At 42.7% G+C, this 24,973-nt stretch overlaps 3 protein-coding genes across 3 annotated transcripts; 2 read left to right on the top strand and 1 right to left on the bottom strand.

Moving 5' to 3' along the window:
- Nucleotides 1-4,100: 4,100 nt before the first annotated feature.
- On the bottom strand, nt 4,101-12,701 carry lrrc74a (leucine rich repeat containing 74A). Its single transcript, XM_083791762.1, has 12 exons — nt 12,543-12,701; nt 12,224-12,331; nt 11,592-11,685; nt 11,444-11,493; nt 11,275-11,356; nt 10,843-10,928; nt 10,283-10,477; nt 7,168-7,263; nt 6,163-6,306; nt 5,124-5,228; nt 4,854-4,939; nt 4,101-4,618 (listed from the first exon to the last, which is right to left on the bottom strand). Exons 1-12 carry the CDS (start codon nt 12,693-12,695, stop codon nt 4,129-4,131), a joined length of 1,689 nt encoding a protein of 562 aa, XP_083647888.1. The 5' UTR covers nt 12,696-12,701; the 3' UTR covers nt 4,101-4,128.
- LOC310877813 (ketosamine-3-kinase-like) lies at nt 8,255-9,187 on the top strand (the record flags this gene model as incomplete). Its single annotated transcript, XM_083791763.1, has 1 exon — nt 8,255-9,187. One exon carries the CDS (start codon nt 8,255-8,257, stop codon nt 9,185-9,187), a length of 933 nt encoding a protein of 310 aa, XP_083647889.1.
- A 4,399-nt stretch (nt 12,702-17,100) lies between the features above and the next one.
- On the top strand, nt 17,101-24,683 carry exd1 (exonuclease 3'-5' domain containing 1; the record flags this gene model as incomplete). The annotated part of the gene is made up of 9 exons (XM_083792865.1): nt 17,101-17,233; nt 18,822-18,887; nt 19,018-19,094; nt 19,341-19,421; nt 19,799-19,903; nt 20,047-20,127; nt 20,374-20,517; nt 22,296-22,463; nt 23,880-24,683. 9 exons carry the CDS (start codon nt 17,101-17,103, stop codon nt 24,681-24,683), a joined length of 1,659 nt encoding a protein of 552 aa, XP_083648991.1.
- Between the last annotated feature and the right edge of the window lie 290 nt (nt 24,684-24,973).

Below are 24,973 nucleotides of genomic sequence, written 5' to 3'. Positions count from 1 at the left end.
ATTTTAATAATTAAAAGGGAACGGTTTGGTTTCCACCCGACAGCAACGATATTTAAGTAGCAATGTGTGCGACTTTAGTGTAACAACCCACCTTTGCTCCCTGCTCTTATCAGCAGTTACATTATTCATCTCTGTGACTTGTCAACAGGCTCAGAGTGTGCGTCTGCCCCTCTGTGATTTCAAGGCTGGGGTCTTTATTGCTGAGCATGTCGAACCAAGCCGCTATAAAAGAAAGGAGAGAAAGAAAGGGTTAACCTTCAGACTAGAACAGGAAGTGAGTAGAAGCTTGCGGTCACAACCGATCAATGGAAAGTGCCCAGAGCTGCGAAGTAACGAACGAACGAACGCACATGATGACAAGGACATGACTCAGACAGAGAGATGCTATTGTTTTGTTTCTACTTACTACATTTATGTCACAAGGCAATGTATATAGGCTACAGCACAATAAATAGGCTACTTAAAATGTATTTTTGAAGTATAGGCTATATCATATCAGCCGGAAAGATTTATTTCTTGTCCCAGACAATAAGACAAGCCTTAATAATGTCTTCTCAGCAATCTTAAAATTTGCGAACACACAGACACGCACATATATCACATATGATTAATTGATATCAACTCAACAAAGAAATTATCTGCTGATAAAAATAATTTCATGATAATTGTGATGCTAACTTTGATCATTGGGCTACTCATGATAAAATATAGCTAAATTAGTAGCAGACAGACAGCAAATAGACTAAGTCTAATTTGATTGATTGATTGATTGATTGAAGTATTTATTCACAGTTTGGAGAATTACAGTACATTTCAAGCACAACTCAATACAAAAACTGTTATGTGGACGACACCAAAAGCATTACACTTGTTTACAATAGGGTTCACCCTTTTCAACATTTACAAATATATTTTCTACATGTAAATGTTTCCTGTTTTTGATTATATTGAAGTGTATACACTTCAATATAATCAAAAACAGGAAAATCATCATAGGAGCTAAACTGGGAAAAAACAAACAGTGCTAATGCTATAGTAAACTTGTACTAATGCAAGAATGTTTTTAAATAAAACCCATGCAGTTTCTCTGCTGTCAATGAAGCATTGAAATACAATTAACATCAACATGAACGTCCATCGCGTGATTGTGTAGTACAGTAGTACAGTAATGTAATGGAGGCAGCAGCCTCTATAGCTCTGATTCTTCAATTACGCTCCGTCGTACGACGGTGTCGCGCGGCTAAAACAGCCGACCTACAAGCTCTCAACGCGTCGCAGACGTGACGCGTCGAGAGCTTGTAGGTCGGCTGTTTTCGCCGCGCGACACCGTCGTACGACATTAGCAGGCTTGCAAAAAAAACAGAAACGGGGACATCTTCAGACAGTCCTCATCCTCATCCTGCAGCACCGCATATTCATCTCCTGCACATTCCACTTCGTGAATAGCAATGGAATTGATCAAGAATGCACTAAAATAGCACAGTCAGACTCGCAGATTGAAAGACATTCACGCAAACGCACGGTACCTGATGTGAGGCCGCCGACGTGCCATCATCATGGATGATCCCCCGGCCACGCATGCATCCATCCATCTATCCAGGAGGTCGGAGGACCAGGCATCCGCCCTGCATAGCATCAGCACCACCACAGTAGCAAGCAGCCTCAAGACACGCTTGTCTCCGGGAACAGGAGCAGACTGAGGCCTCCTATTGGCTGAGCATGATGTCACTAAAAGGGTACCATTTAATACAAGGCGCTCACGCCCCCCCCCCCCGCCTCCCCTCCTCTCATCCTCCCCTCATCCTGCCAGATGCTGGTAGATTTAAAGAGACAGTGGGTGGGGTTTGTCAGCCTCACAAGGCTCTCTTCTTTAGAATGTAAAACACTACTTCTAAGCTTAACAACCCCCCCCCCCACACACACACACACACACAGTTTTCTGTACACGTTTAGTGCGTGCTGTTGATGATGTCTTGTTTGTATATTATTGTATGTCTTTAAACGTAGTGATGACTTAATTGAATGCACAGGACCGCAATGGAAACAAGCCCTTAGGGCTTTTAGTTCAGTTAAGAACCTCACTCTACGCCTCTTAGCTCCCAGAAGAGGTTCCGTGTCAGGATATCCTTGCATCGATGGAACAGGGGTTGAGCCGTCCAAAAACAGCGGCGAAAACCCTTTTCGCAGTTTTGTTTCCAAAAACTAAAGATATTTCTGGCTAGCTACACTTAGGACAGTCACATACACTTTGGACAGGCACGTACATATTTTAGACAGGGGCGAAACAACTGCTTAAATCAGGCTTAAATTGCATATTTAGTCAGCCTGTCATGCACGGACAGGGGATCATTTCCTGGTCAGAGGATATGAAAAGAGTGACACATGACTGAGGGGCCGGGCTCCTTTTATAGGTGGAGGACTCCAATTGGGTTGGGTTATAGAGCGTCGCAGTCCCTCCCCCTTTCAGAACGACGAGTGGCCCAGGAAATGAAATGCAATGCATTTCTCCCATAGGATTTTCTTTAAGTATTTATTTAAAGACGGTTACGCCGCGGACAAAGCCAACTCGGATTGTGACAAATCATGACAATGAACACAATGTTTTGGGCCGATCAAATAATTTATAAGAAGAAAAACAAAACAAATAGTGTTGTCTCCTGCCTTTATTTTCTTCTTTCTAATGATTTGATCGGCCCAAAATATTGTGTTCATTGTCATGATTTGTCACGATCCGAGTTGGCTTTGTCCGCGGCGTAACCGTCTTTAAATAAATACTTAAAGAAAATCCTATGGGAGAAATGCATTGCATTTCATTTCCTGGGCCACTCGTCGTTCTGAAAGGGGGAGGGACTGCAACGCTCTATACCACTTGCCAGGGGTACATGTGTTTGCCAGTGTAAGACATATTATGAATGAAAATAGTGTTGTGTTGTTAAAAACATAGTTGATACTTACCTTTTAAGACAGATGGTTGGGGCCACTAGACAGAGGCCCAGGTTTGAGTGTCTCAGACACGAAGGAGAGAAGAGGGGCACGCACAATGCTGGGCGCTCTGCCCTAAAATGCAGTGTTGGAACCAAAAGTCCAGACTGTTTGCTTGAATTAAAGCATAGTACGTTTATTGTTTTAATTCTTGAATTACTTTTTTTGTGAAAGACTATTTTTGGAAATCTGCAAAAATTGAGATTTCTGGTTTGTCATTTTCTGTATAGCCCTCATCCAACGAACTCGTTCAGTTCTCAAAGTGGGGTCCGGGGACCCTCCAGGGATCCTTGAGGGGGTTCCAGACCAGGGGGCCCAACAACAAACATTTAATACCCTATTTTATGCTTCAGCTATGAAAAAGATAGCTGATCTAAACGTGTCACGATGCCCTGCGCTTTGAGCTTGTAGATCGGCCTTTTTTTTTCTTTTACTATTACACATTTTGAATAATGTTTAACATTTTAACACAGATCTTCTGTTATGGGGGTCCCTAGCACACAATCTTTTCAGATGGAGGACCATGACCAAATACTGTACACATCAATTTAGGGTACAAATTGATATCTGCATGGTTGAGTGGTTCTCAACCGCAGTCTGTTGTAGAGCCTGTGTTCAAATGGACTTTTGTTTATCATTACGACTGAAAAAGATACATTTCAGCAGCTTCATGTGAGTGCTGAAAACATTTTGATCATCCGTACTGCAAATATGTCCTAATATTTAAAAAAAAATATGTAGAAACTCTAATAATGTGCTGTGACTTGGTCCTCAGTACCAGATGGAGACAGGCTTTCATCAGAGCACAAAGAACTGTCCCCCTGGGGAGTGCTGGCTTTTAGAGAGGGGGGGTTGCTGCCCCCACCACAGACCCAGGGAGAGGAGGGGGGGTGAGGATGAGGAAACACACAGGGAGGCTAATGTATCAGATACTGCAACCTTAGCCAGGATAGGAGGGGTTTGAGTGTTCAGAGGGATGAGTCATAGAGGAGGGATACACACAGTCAGTGGTCACTAATTAAAAATAATCACACTGAATCATGGCTTGTCTCTGTAATCTTTAATAGTATATTTAAGTAGTTCAACTTCTGAATAAAAAAAAGTCAATGATTGCAATGTTGTTTGGTTTTGCTTAATCGTTCGCCTTCAGGTTTCCGTTGGATCCTGTGAGCTTTTATCTGCACGTTTCTTGCCTTTCTTTTTCTTCTTCTTGCCTTTGGTTTTGTTGAGCGCGGGCCTGGACCTGGTCAGGTCGTTAGCGGTGCGACTCAGCTTGCCGGCGTCCAGCTCTGCGTCAGAGTCGTCCAGCATGTAGGAGCGGGAGCTGGGTGGTCGATGGTGGACGTGCTCGCCGCTGAGGTTGGTGACGGAGTAGCGGCTGCTGTTGGTCATGACGATGTGATGCCACGAGCTGAGCGGGGTGGCAGAGAAGTGCTGCGGACCGTCGGAGTCCTCCTTGGTCACGCCTCCCGGAGACATGACCAGGGAGCCGCGCGGCGTGACCGCATCCACGGCGCTCTGGAAGGTCTTGAGGATGCGGTCGCTCTTCTGCTTCTCCTTCTTCTCACGTGACTCGGCTTTCCGCAGCTTCCGGCGGTGGTCCCTCATCATCTGCTTCCTGGTGTCCGCCAGACCCCTGCACAGAAACGTGAGAGCACTCGAGGTTCAAGCTGGGTGTTTATGATCACATACAATACAGCTTGTTGCATTGTAGGCAGTGATCTAGCATTGTGAGCTTGTACATCTGTGTTTTTGGTGAGTATTCCCCCCAGAATAGGGATGCTGGGGTTCATAAGTGGTTACTTCAAGTATAAAGTTCATTTCAATCTGCCCTATAACGGAAAACGGTTATTATAGCTCTACAAACTCACCTGTAATCCACCACTCCTGTCCCATCACGGTCCAGTTTCTGTATCAAGCGCTCAATCTGGAAGCGATCCAATGGGATTGAGGATTGCTATTATGGTTACAAATTACAAGAGAGAGGAGGCAAACAATGAGTTTATCTTGTATGGTTATTAATGGAATTCTTTCAATTCATGCAGGTTTTCACGTCATTATAGTTGTCACTTGTCATAATAAGCCCCCGGTGTGTAAAGAGTCGTTCTGGACAGTCCAATAAATAAACAGAATGTAGAAACCTCCACAGCCTTTCTGAAGTCGGCGACCGGGACTTGCATGGTACCATCTTTGTCAATATTTCGAAAGAAATCCCACAGGCGGAGCTTGCGTTTGTCCAGATAATCCTTGAAAAGAGAGGGAGAGCATTTTGCTTACTTTCATGTCATTTATAGTTGTCATAAGTGGTTAATAGTTTCCTTTATACATACAAAACACGGTTCAAATTTTTTCAAAAACATTTACCAACTAGAACTGCACTCTGTCGAGTGCCTACTTGCTTGTTGCACACAAGAGCAAGCAGAGCGCGCAAGTACTGTCGACTGCTACAAACTGTCAAATCTCAGCTATGTATATGTAATTTGTAAGTTGATTAGCGGTATACTGTGGTTACTTTGCGTATGCCCCGTTTGATGCGTATGTATCGTAGCAGCATATGACGTCAGGCTATAACTGGTATAACTAGCTCTCAATGATGACGTAATAAAGATGTGAATTAAAAGACCCAATGCCAGGGTGTAATAGGTTTTCGATGGTGACGTCATGACAATATGTTTTAGTGTCGGGAGGATTAAAGGTAATGCCCCTATGTATACATGTATCTAATCTGGCACCACTGCCATATCAAGCACAAGTAGTCATTACGTCATATGCTGGCACGGCGCATACACATCAAACGGCCACATAAGCATCGAAGCACTGGACGAAAATTATTACTTGCGCGCTCTGCTTGCGCAAGTAATAATTAATATTCTGTGGATGTACTATACCACTACCTGTTTGGAGAGCCTGGCAGCTTTTATTACTTGCACAAGCAGAGAGCGCAAATACTGCGATCGGCTGGGTATGTGTATGTATGTCGGTGTACTCCACCGGCCAATCAGGGACCAGCTTTACGTCACCATCAACAGCCAATAAGGGACCACCATTCTTGGTGACGTAACTAAGGTACGTTTCAAGGTTGGTATAAGGTCAATGGTGAGCAAGTTGGCATCTCGGCAGAGTGCATTTCTAGTTTCAAGTTGCAAAGGCAATACATGTCAATGGTGCGAACCAGCAGACCTGGATGACTTTCATTGGGTCGGGACGTTTGGGTGCTTTCTTAGCGATGAAACCTCCAACACCGCCGTATTGCACTTCCAGGCTGGGGTGCTCCTGACACGTGAGCTCCAAAAGCTGCACAAAGTTCTCATTCACCAGCACGTTCTACACAGAGAAACACCACACACACACACACACACACACACACACACACATACACACAAACTGTATATTAACTGACGATTTCGGGTGTGACAGTAAAGTACAGTGACGGTACAGTACAGTAGAGGGACCCCCTGGGGACCCCCACACAGTAACTCTGTCATTTCTCAACCATTTCGGACGCGGGGCGGCTCGCCGGAACCGGGCCGCCCCCCCTGGACGCGTTCCTGGGGGTCTGGATGTTCCGGGGACCCCCACACAGTAACTCTGTCATTTCTCGACTGTTTTAGACGCAGGGCGGCTCGCCGGAACCGGGCCGGTACCCTGGCCGCGTTCCTGTGGGTATTGAACCTCCGGGGATCCCCAGGGGACACCTACACGGAGTTGCACCACTCACTTCACACAGGTGTGATTTTTCTAGTAGATTATATGACAACGTCCAATTTATGTAAAAAGTTACATAAGTTAGACGTTGTCATATAATCTACTAGAGTCTTGAAAACCATTCCAGCAGCCAGCATGACTCGTTAGTCAAGAGACTTTCAATCCATACCTCCTGGGTTCAAATCCAGGAGTTATGGGTTAGGGTTATGGGTAGGTTTAGTAATGTCCGATATACAGTACATACGTTCACCTGTGGCTTCGTTTGGTGCCACTCAAAGTGACTACAGTACTGGATTGGGCTTGCTGGATGCATGGGCCAATTAACCCTTAGGATGTACTGTATGTCAGAAGTAGTTGAGGGCTGATTTCACCCCCGGGCTCCGTTTGAGCTGTGGTGACTGAAAACATCACTTCACACGAGAGCAGAGTGAACACGATGATGACCAGGGCATGGGGCAGGGGGCAGGGCAATCAACTTACACTTATGTTGATCACCTCCAGGGCAGATTTAGGTGTGTTCTTCACTACATTGACCAGGGTCAGTGCTCCCTCTACTGTTATGGAGTTGTACGCCAGCTGAAACAAACACAGGACAAACAACATGGAAGCTTTAATGTCTAATTAGTGGTGGAAAAAATCACACCTGTGTGAAGTGAGGGGCGCTCTTATGGCGCTCCATTCATTGTCAATGGCATTTAATGTTTGTGTTACGACAAGAATCTACACTACTGTATATAGCTAAATATAAAAAAATACAAATAAATAGTTGTTTATGACTGAAATATTATTTTATTTTACTTTCCTTATAATTTTTTTTGTCTGAGATCGGAAACATAAACTGGCGCTGATCCATTTAAAGATTTAAAAACGCCGGCGTAGAGGGCATTACAATAATCAAGGCGAGTTGTAATAAAAGCGTGTATCACTCGCTCTAGGTCCTTAAAAGATAAAACTATCTAACCACAGCATTTATTTGTGTATCAAGTTTAAAAGCATTATCCATTTTAACTCTTTAAAGCGTTATGACACTTGGTCCAAACATTATTACTTCAGTTTTATTTTCATTAATATTTCAAACATGTAGGACCATCAAGGCTTTAATATCTTTTAAACATTCAAAGAGAGGGGACAGGGGGCTGTTGCCGTTTCTATTTAGGGGCATGTATATATTGTCATCTGCGTATAGATGATAGGAGATGCCATGTTTTTTTAAGATGAGTCCTAGGGGGAGAAGATATAGTGTTTGTATGTGTAACGATTGTATGTGTAACGATTTCCTGTATCAGCAGTGAGCTGTCAAAGGGCTGATGCAAAGAGGCTCCTTGAGGGGGCTGTCTGTTGACCGGTGGATCTGTGCCACACTTTATAGGGTGACATGACGACATGGCCTGACGTCATGCCACTGACCGTTTCCGTGACAACAGTATGTGTGTCACTGACTTCTCATACGTACAGTATATCTGACATAAATGACACCACAGGCCGGCCTCTAAGTACAACCGACCTATGCCACGTGCGTTCCCAACGCCATCGTGCCAGTATCACATACAGTACTGTCGTCTGAACCATGGAAGCTAAGCTCAAGAAGGAGTTGGGGACCTCCATGCTGAAGTCCACAGGATATTCTGGAAGTGGATGTATCAGCGAGGGACACAGTTACAAGACTGACGATGGGACAGTGTTTGTGAAGATAAACCACAAGAGTCAGGCCAAACTGATGTTTGATGGGGAAACGGCCAGCTTGCATGCCATCATAAACACACAAACCATAAAGGTACCAAGGCCTGTGAAGGTGATCGAGCTTGACGCGGGAGGATCTGTGTTTGTGATGGAACACGTGGACATGAAAGGCCTCACCGAGAAGTATTCAAAGGCGCTTGGCGAGCAGATGGCAAGTCTACATCTTCACAACAAGAGACAGCTGGACAAACGAAATAAAGAGCAACAGACGGTAGGAAAGGGGGCTGAGCTGTCTGACGTGGTCGCCGTTGAAGAATTTGGCTTCCATGTACCTACATGCTGTGGTTCCATACCACAGGACAACGAGTGGCAGGACGACTGGCTGACATTCTACTCCACACAGAGACTGCAGCATCAGCTGAACCTGGTGGAGACGTCCTATGGGGACAGAGAGGCCCGGGAGTTATGGACTCTGCTGCAGCACAGGATTCCTCAGATGTTTGCGAACATGGCGGTGATTCCTGCCCTGCTTCACGGAGACCTGTGGGGAGGCAACGTGGCAGAGTACTCCGAAGGCCCCGTCACCTTTGACCCGGCTTCCTTCTATGGCCATTCAGAGTACGAGCTGGCCATCGCAGGGATGTTCGGTGGTTTCGACAGCTCCTTCTACTCTGCCTACCACGGGAAGATTCCCAAGGCGCCGGGATTCGCAAAGAGAAACCAGCTTTACCAGCTCTTCCACTACCTGAATCACTGGAATCACTTTGGTGGAGGCTACAGAGGCTCCTCGATAAGGATTATGAAGGACCTTGTGAAATGATTGCACACTTACTGATTCAAAGAAGGTTTTAAACCTCTAATATCCAAAAGCTTTAATGCGTGGCTTTGTGTGTGTCCTCCGATGACGTCATGTGGCAGGCAAGTCTATGGACGTTTTACGGAACGTATAAACGTAGTTTTATCATCATGATAAAACGCACCGTTCACTTCACACAAGGGCCGCTAGCCCCTCTTATATACAGCTTTTGTCCCCACAAAAATTACGTCATCTTGTCCCCACACGTCTCATCTCAATCGACAATGAACAGAGAAACTAGGTCAAATGTCCGCCAAATATGACATACATTTGTGGCAACAGGCATTCTGATTGGCCAGTATGAGATGATGCATGATAATGTACGATGATAAGAGCGCCCCTCACTTCACACGGGTGTGATTTATTTTAATCTCTAGTAGGCCTAAACTGCTAGTTGCTGCTAGAGGTTGAGCATATAGTCTGATGTTATGTTTGAAGATGTACAGGTAATAGTTAAAAATGTTTCCATTTCTCAACAAATCCATGATCCCTATTCCCCCTCCTAGATTGCTCATTTCAAGAGCAAACAACTTCAATGGATTTATTTATTTTAGATTGCCGACTATGTATGAAACTGAACATGCAGATACTACAGTTTATCGCCTTTTGTTATCACGGTTTTGATGTCTAACGTTGATTGATGACTAGCACACACTATGTTTTTATTGATCACACACACACACACACAGACACAGACACACATCCACACACACATCCACACACGCGCGCGCGCACGCACACACATACACACACACACACACACACACACACACACACACACACACACACACACACACACACACACACACACACACACACACACACACACACGAACATAGATGGAGAGCCTCTTGCAGATCCACACCGTAAAACAAGAATGATGAGTCATAACTGCCAGGTATATGGGTTAAGTCTCCCATTGGCTTAGAGGCAGCCTAGAGATGAGGCAGCCAATCATGAAAAAGGGTCCACTACGGTCACTACTAGAGGTAGTAGTGAATGTAGGCCAGGGTGCTTTTCAAGCACCTGGCAAAAAGATAAAGTATTCCACTCACTCACCAGTAGGACTCTGAGTGTGTCATTACACTCCAGACCTCGACACAGCATGCCCACACCCTCGTTGGTGATGCGGTTGTTGTTGAGGTCCAGGGTCACCAGAGTGTTGTTGAACTTCAGGGCCTCTCCCAGAGACAGAGCCCCCTCGTTCCCGAAACCATTCCAAGACAAGTTCAGGTGTTTCAATGTGACATTCGCCTACATGGAGCGGATGGACTCGTTTAAAGGGATATTTCACTTTCAAATAAATGTAAACATTAAACAAAAAGTATGCATTAAAGGACAATATCAGTCACTAGAACCAAGGATGGGTGTTTTCAATGAATCTATCATGGTTAAAATGGAGTTTGAAGTTTGATTAAGACCTGAGGCCAATTATACAAAATGTATTCAAAATCCACAATTACAGTTTTCTGAAAAACCTATGATGCTACATCAGTGGTGCTAAAACCTTTTCATGTCAGTTTTTACACAGGGCTTAAATGGTTAAGCATGTGCTACAGTATGTTGCACATTAGCTCCAAGAAGAGGACTGTTGGTGCTTACTGCTTATACATCCATACCTTGAGACCAGCACAAAAAGCCACAGCTCCTTTCATTCTAAGATGATTCCAACTTAGATCCAGAACCTCCAGGCCTTCGTTGTTTGCTGTTAGAAATGGAAGGAAAATGAAGCAGAAAGATAGGAATGAAACCCAGATTTTCTTTCCATTACGGTGACTCCTGAATCTTGGCCTACTATAAAGCTGCTCAATTAGAAAATACTTTGTGATCAGTGAAGCTAAATACTTTGCAGGTTCACACAGCATGTGCACACAGAGTACAAGACGATGGCCACAGGCTGCGACATCTGTACAACAGCTCTATAATTTTGTCTTTCTTTGCCATATTTGCAAACCGGCAAAGTGAATACAATAAGCATCCTGGTGACTCGCACTGTACGCGTTGAGCACAGCAACATTTTAACTTTTCTGCTTCAGTGAAGTTCACCTTACCCAGCATCTGTCCTAAATGCTCCCCTCCACCGCCACAGAATTTGTTATGACTCAAGTCCAGTTCTTTCACTCTGTAATTGCTCTAAAGGGGGAAATATTACAGAAGAACCCTGTCAGCCATCATGATGTTAAACATCAAATGATATACTGTTAATCACTAACTACTTACTGCCAAGGTATCCGCAAAGAATTTAGCGTCATCCTCAGTAAATCCATTTCCTAGTAAAAAAACAAACAGAACAAGACATTACTATAGGTCTAAATAAAATGTGCAAAATATACTGTAAGTATAAAATATAGCAAGATTAATGCTCTACCTGAAAGTTTGACAGATTTGATGGAAATGTTTTCCAGCAACATCCGTCCAATACACTCAGCGCCTCCAGTCTGTAGATGGTTGTTGGACAAATCCTGTAAGGAAACATCTGTGGTAAAGTAGCTTTACTCAAGTAGTGCACATACTAAAAAAACTACTAGTTTTACAATGTGTACATGTATGTCGATTTTTCGATTCTCTATACTAATACTAACACTGCCATACTTTTTACTCCCCTACAATTATTTGAAAACGTTAGCTACAAAACAAAAACATAACATTAACCAAAACAATTTGTCTATTAAAATCTCATTCGGGCCAATGTGTTTACACAAACCCGGAAAAAGCTGGGCATAGGAGGGGATAGCACCCGTCAAAAATAGCTGATTACATCACATTGCGTCAAATTGTGAGTTTGAACAATGGCTATTTTCAAAAGATTTTGTACTTTTGAAGAACAAATTGAGTAAAATAAAAGGCTATAATACTTTTATATTTAAATTTGATTTACTCACGTAACAGAGTATTTCTACATTGTATGCTATGTAAAGTTAAAATGAAATGTCCAACAATGACCTGCAAAACACTTATGCCCTCTAGTGGATGGTGAGGAGAACTGCTGTTAACACCTACCAGACTCTGAATGGTGAGGTTGGCCTTCAACATCTCTACAAGATATTTGGCTCCCTCACCTAGGATGTGGTTGCCTACCAGTTCCAACTTGTTGATGTGCATGTCAGTCTAGATAACAACAAAACAATTAGTAACACCTTTTGGTGTTAGCATTATGTTATGCTTTAGTTATTGAAAATTAGCAGATCTGCTATTTTTGAAAAAATCGAAAAACTACTGACATAGAAACATAGCTTTTTCTGAAAACTGTCAGGATGTAGAAGACATTTTTAGAATCTGATCTCAGGTCAAAATGGGTTAACCAGCTACTCAGACTTACCACCAAAGCAATAGCCAGTGCCTTGCAGCCGAGCGGCCCCAGTCCATGGTGGTTGAGGTTCATGGTAGAGTTGCCTAGGTTCTGTATAAAATAAGAGACAGGAACCACTCCCACCAGCTCACACGCCCGCAGGTATACATCAGCCGTAGACATGTCCTTGTTGTTACCATTCTCCACCTCTGGTAGCGAATAAGAATGACAATTATGTCAGACAACTAACTATCCAATGCACTGCAGACATTGGGCCCTATTTTCGCCATGCTTTGCCTTTTCTTTTGCTATTTTGAAAACATTTTAAAATTGTTCAACTAGCCGATCTACATCGACACGTTGTGAGCTTGTACATTTGAACTATTCAAAAATGTGTTCCAGTCTTTCTGGAACTTATTCCAGGACCACAGAGCATAAAAACCAAAAGCCATCCTTGATTTGATTTTGGTAAAAGAAATACAAGTAATCACAATATAACTTAAACCCAGGCTAAACCCATAAAAGCACACTGAAAGGGATGCTAGCCATATGCAGCGAATTGCCCATTGATGACTTTCTAAATAAAGTGTGCCATTGAAGCCATGTACGATGGGATAATGCAGTCAGACCGACCCAGTCATACAGATGACAATGATGTGTAGTGGATTTGGAATTTCAAATCAAACGTAACGGTCCATGGTAGACTGTCTGTATAATGTATAGTATTGTATACTGTAATGTATAGCCTGGAGAGAGTGGTAGCAGAGGTATGCATATAAACAACATGATCACCATAGTGACGATGGCATAGTCAATCAGCGATGTAGATCATATAGTGGTAGATGCAGTACATTCATTCTGATCACATCACCACCAGGGAAACTGAGTTTGCAAGAACTTTAACTGCAGCGTATACTTTACTCACCACCATCAGCTTCCAAGTCTGTATCTTCATCTTCCCAGTCTGGGATTTCTGACGGAGATGGACAATCGTCATTTCTTAAGGACAGCGACTCCAAGGACAGAATAGACGTTGCTACTGATTTACTCAAAACATTATTTTTAAAATATAGGTCTACCTCCTGCTGTAAAAATGTACCCATGGCTCTGGTTAGTTCTTTGGTCTTTCCATATAACCTGTTAAAACTATCTGTAAGTCAGGAACCGTGAAATAAAATACCCCTGTGCTGTCCAGCAGGTAATTCTACCTTTGTGGTTTCATGTCCTAAGTAGGGTCATACATAATTAATTTATCATCAGTCACCATGGTTAAAATAAGTGTGTTTTGTAAACTCAAGCAAGACTGTTTATACAGTATACATACAGCACGTGGTTCTCAAATGTTTTTCATTTCAAGGACCCCCGGTTTGCTATGCATTAGGCCCCCTGAGGTCTGTAACTCAGAGTTAAGGGTCCATTTACTTCCTACATCAATAATTTATCTGGGGACGTCCTGGAACCCCCTCAAGGACGCCACTTTGAGAACCACTGCTTTCCAGTACCATCTTTCTCAGGCTTTGTAATGTAATGTTGTCTTTTTCAGGGAATACCTCAACCCTTCCCTCATTTGTCCCAATGTTTGGTCAAAGTGGGACTCACCACCACGCACTCACCACGCAACGCAAGGCATTGTGAGCTTGTAGAACGGCCATTTTCACAATATTTATCTGTGGAGCCGAGTCAAACTAAATGCCTCAAACTCCTACAATTCCAAGTGCTTTCCAGGGGTCCCCAGTAAAATATGGTTATTTGGGGGTGTCGCAGCCTGAAAAGGTTGAGAACCAGTGTACTAGACCAGGGGTAGGCAACTTGGATGACGGAAAGGGCCAAATATTTCCACACTCACTCCAGAGTGCCACATTGCATATTTCTGCCCTAGCAAAAATAGCCGATCTACATGCACAAACAACGCGTTTTGAGCTTGTAGATCAGCTATTTTTGCTATATTTGAATTGAAAGCCTGAAATATTTTTTGCTATTTTTTAATTTGAATCCTGCAAAGTAACCTTTGTATTTAATTTCAAATGCATTTGTTAACTTTATGAACTAAATACATGTATATACATACATGTATTTAGTTCATAAAGTTAACAAATGCATTGGACAATGAACATGAATTTGAACATTTGAATACTACTCATTAAGCTACATATATATTAAAGTGGGTCATGTTTGGAATTGTAACAGCTGAAATCAATAATATCTCAGTATTCCGATATTAACCTGCAGACCACATTAAACCCCCCGGGCCGCCAGTTGCCCATGTATGTACTAACTAGACCATCTGCAGGTGGCTACCCAGGCAACTACAGGAGGGCTGAATCCTATTTCATCAATGTGCAGACATCCTCATGACCTCATCACTGACTACTGCAACCCAGCAATAACTATTGGAAGATCAGATCATGCTGTGTCCGTCAAGTCCTGTCACCTGTTTCTCACTGACACTATGACAGATTTTAGCCATTTAGATTTTCTACACAACACACACAACTTCTACTACCAGAACTTTGTATTTTGTCACGATTACATCAAGTATGGTGTATAATTACAATTTAACCATCTATAAACAACACTAGGTGACAGATGACTAGATGACCGGTGATAAAATGGCCACCAACGTAATCAAAAAAGTCAATCAAAGAACAAGATTCCTTTACAGGATCTCCTCACTGGTCAACAAAAACACCTTGAAGACCTTAACAGGAGCCCTCGTACAAGGTTTCTTTGACTATGCATCCACCTCTTGGTACCACAGCACCTCAAAGGCCCTTAAAACAAGGCTCCAGACCTCCCAAAACAAACTGGTCAGGCTCCTACTTGGCCTCACCCCCCGAACCCACCTCACCCCTGCCCACTTTGACAGGCTGGGATGGCTTAGGGTCGACGACAGAGTACAGCATCTTGCAATGGGTCTGGTCCACAAGATTCGATACACCACCAAGATGAAGATACCCATGTACCTGTCTAAATACTTCCTTAATGTAAACGAAGTCCACACCCACAACACCAGAGGGAGTGCAACAAACGATGTACAACCCAGATTCGGCACAAACAAGGGACTGAATTATTTTCGCTCCTATGCCACCAAAATGTGGAACGCCCTACCAACAGTCATTAAGACATGTGAATCCCTTGACTCCTTCAAAACCGCTCTCAAAGGGCACCTACGGACGGCTGCAATTCGAAACTGGCCCCTGTAAAATCTGAATCCCCCCCTTTTCCCCTCACTGTATATGTATCTTTTCCCTTTTTGCTTCCTATATGATGAATTCCTGTTCTGTTCTTTAACTATATAGAAGTGTCTATTTGTATGTCTCTAAATGTTTTTATGAATTGAACAATGTGGACCCTGTTGTAAACAAGTGTAATGCTTAATTGGGTCGTCCACTCACAGTTAACAGTCTTTGTATTGAGTTTGTGCTTGAAATGTATTGTAATTCTGCAAACTGTTAATAAATATTTCAATCAATCAATCAATCAATCAATCAATCAATCATGTTTCAGATTTTTAAGAAAGCTCAAGATTACCACCTTGTGGCCAAACAATGCATTGCGATCCATTGCACCTCCATATTTAATAGATTTTCTTTTCTTTTACCCAGTAAATGTAATAGTATGCTCATAATATCATATGGTAAATGGTCTGTAAATGGTCTGACTACAAACTCACAACACATCGTGCTGCGACATGTTGTGAGCTCGTAGATCAGCTATTTTTAAGGGGCGCGTCTCAAGATTTGCCATTGACAATGAAAGGGAATTCAGGTTAAATGTCCGCTAAATCTAGTCCCCACACGTCTCAATATTTGCCATTGACAATGACAATGAACACCCTCTCAGGAGTGCATACGACCAGTCACCAGCCTACATCGTGGCCCAGGCTCACGGTGCTCACCTAAATGTTGGACCAGGACCGGCCGGCTGGCTGCCCCAGGGATCTCCTCGGCTCCGGGCCGGGGTGGCGCAGGGCAGGCCTTCGCCTCCTCACTCAACCGTCGGTCAAGGTGTGTAAACAACAAAAACTAACACAAATCTCTAAAAAGTACAACAGTATTCCCATAAGCATAAATAACATCACACACCACCAGAGGCCGGGCATGCTGGGAGGGGGCACTCCGCAAATAGCAGATCTGGATAGGCCCCTTGACCAGTGTTGCCCTGTCCGCTTATTATAAGCGACTTTGGGCTTGTTTTATGTAAAATAAGTACCGTATATATTTGAAAATATTTTCTAGCACACACACACACACACACACACACACACACACACACACACACACACACACACACACACACACACACATCCGTGCTTGAAAGTGAAGGCGGCTCGCCCAAGCCGTGAGTTGTCTTGTTATGTTACCAGCTTGAATATTGTAGCTTGTAGATATTTTAACGTATATGTTTCTCGCAAAACCTGGCAACCGTGCTTTTGACCACTCCCAGATAGAAGACGCCATTATTACACCTGCAGCTGCAGAGCGAGGTTGGTTTGGTCTTCAACACGCGGACGGACAAGTTGAAGTTGAGCAGAACGTTGAAGAAGATTTATCAAAGCATTTATTTGACAGACGGACAGATAACAAACATGATGTCCTCACAAGACTTCAACTTCGTGGACATCTTGAAGAGAAAGCGCATTAAACTGACCCTCAGGACGGCTGCATACATCGGCACCGTGCAGCGCATCAACCTCAACAAAACCATCATCCTAGAGGATGGTCAGTCAAGTGTTTTACTTTGGATCTTATTTCCGTATGCATGTAGTTATTCTCGATTAATTGAATGCACGGGACCGCAATTGAAACAACAAAAGCCACCCTTTTTAGCAAAAGCAAAGTTACTATATGTTTACCCAGGGTAACTGGACTAAGCTCAAGAACTTGTTTACAGCCAGGCCCTGCTCATAGAACATTTCATGGTAGGGGTTCAATGCCTTGCTCAAGGGCACTTCAGCGGTGGTAATTTTAACGCAATCATTGTAAAATCGCACTGTCCACCACTATTTGCAAACTGTCAATTGCTTGGTCTGGTCAATCAATCAAATACATAAATTGGTACTCGTTAAGTAGGCCTACCCTTTTCATGCTAGCTTATGATCATCGTTTTAGTTAACAACTGTAGTTTAGCTTCAATGTGCCAATGTGTTGTCAATGTCAAACTCCTCCCAGTGAGCATGAATGAAAAACACTTTTTTTAAATGGCTGTCTCAAACAGGCTTAGATATGTCTTATACAATATGCCACGGTTAAGTATATTATTATGCTATTTGGTGAACTTTAGGCAGCCTTTGGGCAGCCTATACAAAATTGAGTGATCTCTAACTGGTACCATGTCGGAGAGGTTTTTTAAAGTTAATATAATTTTACCACACAGCATGCATGATTTGTGTTATTGTGAAACAACACTTGACTAGAATTTAAAGTAAATTTACTTTAACATGGCTTTTCTTCTGTTATGTCTTCTCTTGAAAGTTGATGACCTTGCTTTTGTGTCCCAATCCTGGTATGCATCTACAGTATATTGAGATTGAGTAGCACCACTAATGGAGATTGAATTTTGAATGTCTTCAGCTTCCTTTAGAGTTTAGAGCCTTGTAAGAAATGTAGCGGCTGCATTCTGAATTATAGCGTTTTTGGGGAGACTTGAAAGAAGAACATTACTTACTTAGTCATATTCATAAGACGTTCAATTTATTGTTGCATTGCAAAAGCAATTGTGTGACTGTAAATTATGGGATTTCATTGTTACAGTTGTTGATGTCAAGGATGGAAGAAAGATTCCTGGGGTGAAAATGTTCTTTGGACATGAGGTTTTGAATGGTGAGTACTAAGGCTGAACGGACTCAGTATGCCACTCACTGTTAAGCTCTATAAATTCCAGGGGTACAAACACAAATCTCTGTGAGTGGGTGTATTATTTGTCTTGTGTGTGTCTGTCTTTCGCATATATCAAGAACCATCCAATAAATTGCCTTTTCATTTGATGTGTTTATTGCTGATATATGAATATATGAATCCCATACTCTGAACGCTGCAACGTGAAGCTGTGAGCTGAGGCAGGCTACGGCACACAAACTGATTATACTGAAGATGTTCATGAACAAGAGTTTTCGGCACCTGGCAGTTATGACTTGTAATTCTTGTTTTTCCCTTATCTGATAACTTATCTTGTTTAACTTAATTTTCAGTGGAAATGCCTGATGAAACAAAAAACAGGTAAGCAATGATGCATTGTATTGCATTTGGTCTAGTGTTGTTTCTTGCCGCTTGCTGAATCTAGTCTCTAATCTACACAGAAAACCTCCAGACCCGATACTTGAAGGCCATCTCATAGTGGACGAATTCCAGCCCTACAGGAAGAGTGTCACATTGGGTGATGTTTTCTTTTTTCTTTTCAATATTTGCTTTGCACTTTCGTAAATTTACATTAAGTATTCCTGCCCTTCATGAATAATTCATATAAACCGTTTGTTATTTTTGGCCGTGCTCATCCTGTTTTTTAGATGGTGATGAAGATGACGAAGAAGACTATATCAACTTTGTTGTCATTGATGAGTTTCACGAGAAGTTTGGACCAGCTGTAGGTTAAGCCTCTTATCTCTCACACACACACACACACACACACACACACACACACACACACACACACACACACACACACACACACACACACACACACACTCTTAATGCTTTTGAAATGTCTACATATTCAAACAGTGGCCATTTTGCTCTAGCTTCATATATTCCGAAGAGGGAATATTGCCATATACATGTTATATTATGTAGAGTGTCTTTTGACCTGTTTGTTGTCATCTGGTCCAATCAGGTGATGCAAATCAAGAAACAGCAGGTGATTGGTGTAGGAGCTGATGGAGTGGAGGCGATGCAGAGACTCTGCTGGTTGCAGGTGAGGATGAGTGTCCGCTTTGGTCTTTGGAATCTACCATATTCACATGGTGGCTATTTTGCTCTTGGGTTAAGTAAGACGAAAGTAGGACAGCTGCTGACAGCGAACATTCATGCAGCCTACTACTGTCTATTCTGCACTGCGAAAATATGAGTATAAACAATGTCTTTCAGCTGCAATGATTATAAAGTTTACACTTCATAAAACGACCTCTTATTCAATTCCTGTCCTTGCCCTTTATTTTTTGTTGAGTGGTGCAACCATAGGGTGCAGCCACTCCAATGCCCAGCTTTGTCCGTCCCTGTACGTGTCCCTATGTTTAGCGTGCTGAAAAATGTGATATGTTCTGACTATTGTCTTGTCAAATTATTCTGAAGATTGCAACAAAGAACACAGTCTATCTGTTCGACATCCTCCAGCTTGGAGGCCGTGCCTTCAAAAATGGCTTGTCCATGATCCTGGAAAGTAAACGCGTTCTGAAGGTGAGAATCTGAGACTGTCTTTTGTTTAACCATCTCAATGTATGTATTTCCGGGACTCATTAGGAGCCTAGGTGCCCGGACAAGGACACACATGCATTCCTGGTTTTAATGTTTTATTGTTTGGAATTGTTCCTTCACTACAGGTCATTCATGACAGCAAAGGCGTTGCTGCTTGTCTGACGACTTCGTTTGGAGTAAAGCTAACCAATGTGTTTGACACACAGGTATTTCACACCTTTTAAATTCTTAACCACACAAGGGTGTTTAAAAAAAATTGAGTTGCACATTGCAGTGTGTTGTGAGCTTGTACATCTATTGTTAAAGAACTTTTTGTAAATTAATATTTTTCGAAAATAATACTATTTTCTGCGTTCCCTGCAGTTGTTTCTATGGCATTCATTTGTAGCATTCTGTTGTTCATTAGCTTTTAATCTAGCTTTAATTTTGATTAAATGTCTGCATCTGTTTAGGTGGCCGATGTGTTGTGGTTCTACAAGGAGACCGGGGGAATTCTCCCAGATAGAGTCAGTACTCTAGAGCAGGTTGTAGGTTTTCACATGGAGGTGCCATCCTCAAAACTCTCCTCCCTGCTCATGAAGTCCAAGCTCACCAAGGTACATGTCTAACCTTTTCATTTGAAGGACCCCCAATTTGATATATATTTGGACACAGACCCCCATCTGAAAATGTTTTGTGCCAGGGACCCACAGAAGAGAAGATTTGTGTTAAATTATTCACTTTCAAGATTCAGCAAAGTGATGCACTGAGAGATTGTATATCTGCTATTTCTGAATAGCCAATGTATAAAATATGGATAAAGGGGTTAAAATTATTGTGTTGCTGTATTAACAAATTTAGCTGGGATCCCCTGGAACCCCCCCCCCCCCAACTTTGAGAAGCACTTATCTAAGCAAGATTACCTCAATATTGTACTTTGATTCATGGACCAAATATTATCCAAAGTACTAGAAGGGTTGTTTAGAAGTACATTTTAGGACCTCCCCCCCCCCCCCCACTCTCTTCTCTTGCATAATTAAACACATGACAAAACACAGCGATGATTTAGGCCATGTTATCTGCTATGGTGTCGATCCACTAACAGTGAAATTTTAACACTGGTTTCAACACAGCCATCTTTTTAGAGTACATTGTGCTTCAGTATGTTGATAAGCTTCATGGAGATGCTAATTTTCCTTTCCAGCTCGATTTGGCACCTGCCCACAGAGCCAAAACTACTAGTAACTGGTGTACTGACCATGGTATTACTGTGCTTAACTGACCAGCCAACTGGCCTGACCTGAACCCCACAGAGAATCTAGGACTAGGTTGTATTGTCAATAATTTGTTCAATAGTAGCCCAGACCAAGTATTAACTGCATACATTAATATACTTTTCAGATGGTCGACATTTCTCGTTGTTGTAGTAGTCTCGTAAAATATTCTAATTCATTGAGATAGGATTTTTTGATTTTCATGAGCTGTACGCCATAATCATCAAGATTAAAACAAAAAAAAGTTTTAAATACTTCACTTTATGCACAATTAATTGAGAATATGAATATATGAAAGTTTCACTTTTTGAATTATATTACGGAAGAAAATGAACTTTTACAATATATATGCACATATATTAACCTGAATATGGCAGCATAGGCTATATACTTGCTATATATTGGCATAATATGTTATGTGTTATACAGTATAATCAATGCCAACAAAGGGAAGCTTCCCCCTGTCTTTGTAGCTTAATTTAGCTTTGCCTTTAGTAGCTACCAAACCAGGTCCACTAGATGGAGCACTTGTTGAACTAGAAAACACTTCATTTGGTGAATTAAAATCTTTGAGATTTGAGTAAGAACTTGTTTTCTGTAGACCGACTAATTGGGTACCATGTGTCAATATATATGCTGTACTATTAATCAAACACATCATAATAAAGCCTACTTTATGTGCTTATGTGATTGTATGCATGATCAAGGACAAGGTTCTTCTATGGTTATGATATCTACTACACACTACACAGTAGTAAAAAATATAAATATAGAGCTGAGCACAAATGACTATAAAATCCGCACACCAGAAGGGAAGGGGGGAGCATCATTCTGGTGTGCAGATTTTCTTATTTCATGTAATTGTTTTGTTCCAGCACCCAGCCTAGCAGTACAGGATGCCTTCTGTCACTTTGTGACAGCTTTTTCATTGCTTTTATATTACTATGCCATGATACTGTATGATGAACTGCATTTATTTTATTGCTGCTGTTGTCTTAGCTAGGTTTTCCTTGTATCTGCTTGGTTACATTAAGGATGAATAGAAGACGGCGTATTTACATATCGTGTATGGTTGTGCATGCGGCTTGCTCATGCATGTTATAATATGCATGGTTTGACAGGAAGATGGGGAGATATGGTACAAGCGTCCCTGCCCTGTGGCCCTGCTCAAGGTAATGGCTCTGTCAGTGATCCACCTGCAGCCTCTCAGACTGATGCTGCTGGACGCTCTCATGAAGGACTACACAGATCTGGTCAACGCCTACCTCACCAGTGACCCCGGATACCCGGTCAGTCATACACACACACACAAGCTTGTTGTTTGTTAGTAGTTCCGTCGATTGATTTACATTTGGAAATCACTGAGTGAATATGAAGTTATAAAAATGAAGATGTTTAGGTCTTACCATTAACCCACACAGACCGAACAGAAGGAGCCCGTAAATGTTTCAGTTTTGTGCTGGCTTGCCTGTGGAATGACTGGCACTTTTATGCCTCAACTATCTGTGCCCCTGTTCATTTTCTGTGCAAAATATTGAATATTAGATTAACCATTATGTCCCAGTGGGTCTCCTTGGAATTAAGATGGAGTAACCTCAAAATAATGTGATGTGAGACTGCCCTCCACACCCTCCTGTCTAGCGTCAGGGTTTTGAGCTATGCATTGTTAGCTCTGTAGTCGTGCGGCAGTGTGCAAGGCCATGGTCATTTGAGTATGCAGTATATTCCACTCGGGAGTCCTCTGACTGGAATAGTTGGCAATAGGACTTAATACTTACCACCTTTTTATTTGTACTGCTGCCTATTATGGATTTTGATCACCTCAGTGGGACATGCTTTAGCTATTGAAAAATAGCAGATCTACAAGCTCATAGCACGCCACCGAGTGGTGCGCTACGAGCTTGTAGGTCTGCTATTTTTGAAAAATCAAAGAACGACTGACATAGAAACATAGCTTTTTCAGAAAACTGTCAGGATGTAGAAGACATTTTTAGAATCTGATCTCAGGTCAGAATGGGTTAAATAAATATAATACTTAAATACTTATTATAATAATGTATTTGTATAGCACCTTTCATGACCTAAAGAAAAAGAAAAGCAAAGGCATAAAACGACATCAGTGAATAAGTCAATACAGTGAGGACATGAATAACAAAGATTTTAAAAGCAAGAGTGAAGAAGTATGTCTTGAGCTGTGCTTTAATAATGTGCTTTAAAAATGTCTACAGAGGCTGCCTGTCGAAGGTATAGTGGGAGTTTGTTCCACACCGTCGGCCCGTAGAATGAATATGCTGTCCAAGGAATGAGATTTAGCAACTGTGCCTTTGTTTATGCTATATGACCACGTCCTCTTTTTTGGCCATTGCTAGAGAGGTTAAAATGATGTGACCGCTTATGGTAAATGGTGCATTTATATTGCGATTTGTGTTATCCAAAGCGCTGTACGATGTGCATTACTTTCACCCATTCACACACCGACTGCAGAGGAAAGCATGCAAAGCCCCACCAACCTGCTCATCAGGAGCATTCAGTGTCTTGCTCAAGGACACTTGGACACTAACCTACCTGAGCCACTGCCGTCCCTGGTTATGCACAGCGCTGATTAGAACTGGAGTAAATTACACCAGTAACTGAGTGATGTATAACAAAATTGTATTTTTTATGGCAAGACGGAACGCCTTATGTTTACTCACATCTGCCTACAGAGCAATGAGTTGGATCTGCCCCTGGAACTGAGGGACATGGAACGCATCCGCGAGGAGCGGTATGAGATGGCAATCCAGATGTACCCTATTACAGACCAGGGCCTTTTAGAGCGCTACAACCCGCGACCTCACTCCAAGATATCACCACCAGCAAATGGCCACCAGAACCAAGACAACCCCCGACCTCAGCCCAAGATATCACCACCAGCAAATGGCCACCAGAACCTAGACAACTCCCGACCTCAGCCAGAGATGTTGCCACCAGCAAATGGGCGCCGGAACCAAGACCAAGATGCATTACCCCAGATGGAGTTAGTAGATTCAGCTTACCCTGCAACAGTTGAACCCATATCCCCAATGCGAGTGGACTCTCCCTGTCCCCAACCGTATGCTCCTGCCCCAGTGGCCCTGATTCCAGCCACAGCCCCTGCATCAGACCGTCAGAAACCCCCCAGCAGCTCTGGACCACCACCAGACGAAGCCCCTGGCCTCATGGAGATGATGATGGACACAATAGGTCGAGGATGGCCCTTGAAGAAAGACCCACAGCCATCTGTCCCCGTCTTCCCTTCCTTTGGAAGAGGCTTCCCTTTCCTCATGCCACAACCCCAGAAGACACCTGGGGCGATGGAGATGGTTCCTCCGACTCTGAAATCCACCCCTGCCAACGGAGCCATACCCAAGACCGTCATGCCTGGTAGTGATTTTGGCCTGGAGGTAGGATACAGTAACCCGACACCTCAACACCTCGTCTCCCAGCTCAGTCCACTCAGTCGATCCTTCAACTCTTTCAGAAGCACTTAGAAGTGATGTGAAACTGAGTAAGTGGCTTGAGAAGAGATCTGTGTAGTACTCCACATCGACCACTAGATGACAGTAAATGTTCTGTTTTGGACTAAAGCTGTATTATTTCACCAATATTGTTTGTTACTTCAGGTAATTATTGTTTCTGCCAGGCTGAAGGCGTGGCCGAGACTATGTTTTGCACCCTGTCCGGCCGTCTGTGTATGTGTGTGTGTCCGTTCGTCACACACTCCCTGGTTGCCAGAGCAGAACCTCTGCCCAAAATATTTCACATCGGCCTGTTATAGTAG

This window comes from Protomyctophum parallelum (genome assembly GCF_964188405.1).
Source record: "Protomyctophum parallelum genome assembly, chromosome: 20".
Lineage (NCBI taxonomy): Eukaryota > Metazoa > Chordata > Actinopteri > Myctophiformes > Myctophidae > Protomyctophum > Protomyctophum parallelum.
This window is presented reverse-complemented; position numbering and strand designations above follow the sequence as displayed.

Excerpts from the sequence above, each read along its gene's own strand:
- lrrc74a (XM_083791762.1), bottom strand. The coding sequence starts at position 12,695 with ATGTCTACGGCTGATGTATACCTGCGGGCGTGTGAGCTGGTGGGAGTG. Across the intron at positions 11,686-12,223 it reads ACCTCACCATTCAGAGTCTG|GATTTGTCCAACAACCATCT; the intron begins GTAGGTGTTAAC and ends GTTTCCTTACAG. Across the intron at positions 7,264-10,282 it reads ACACACTCAGAGTCCTACTG|CTGGCGTACAACTCCATAAC; the intron begins GTGAGTGAGTGG and ends TGTTTGTTTCAG.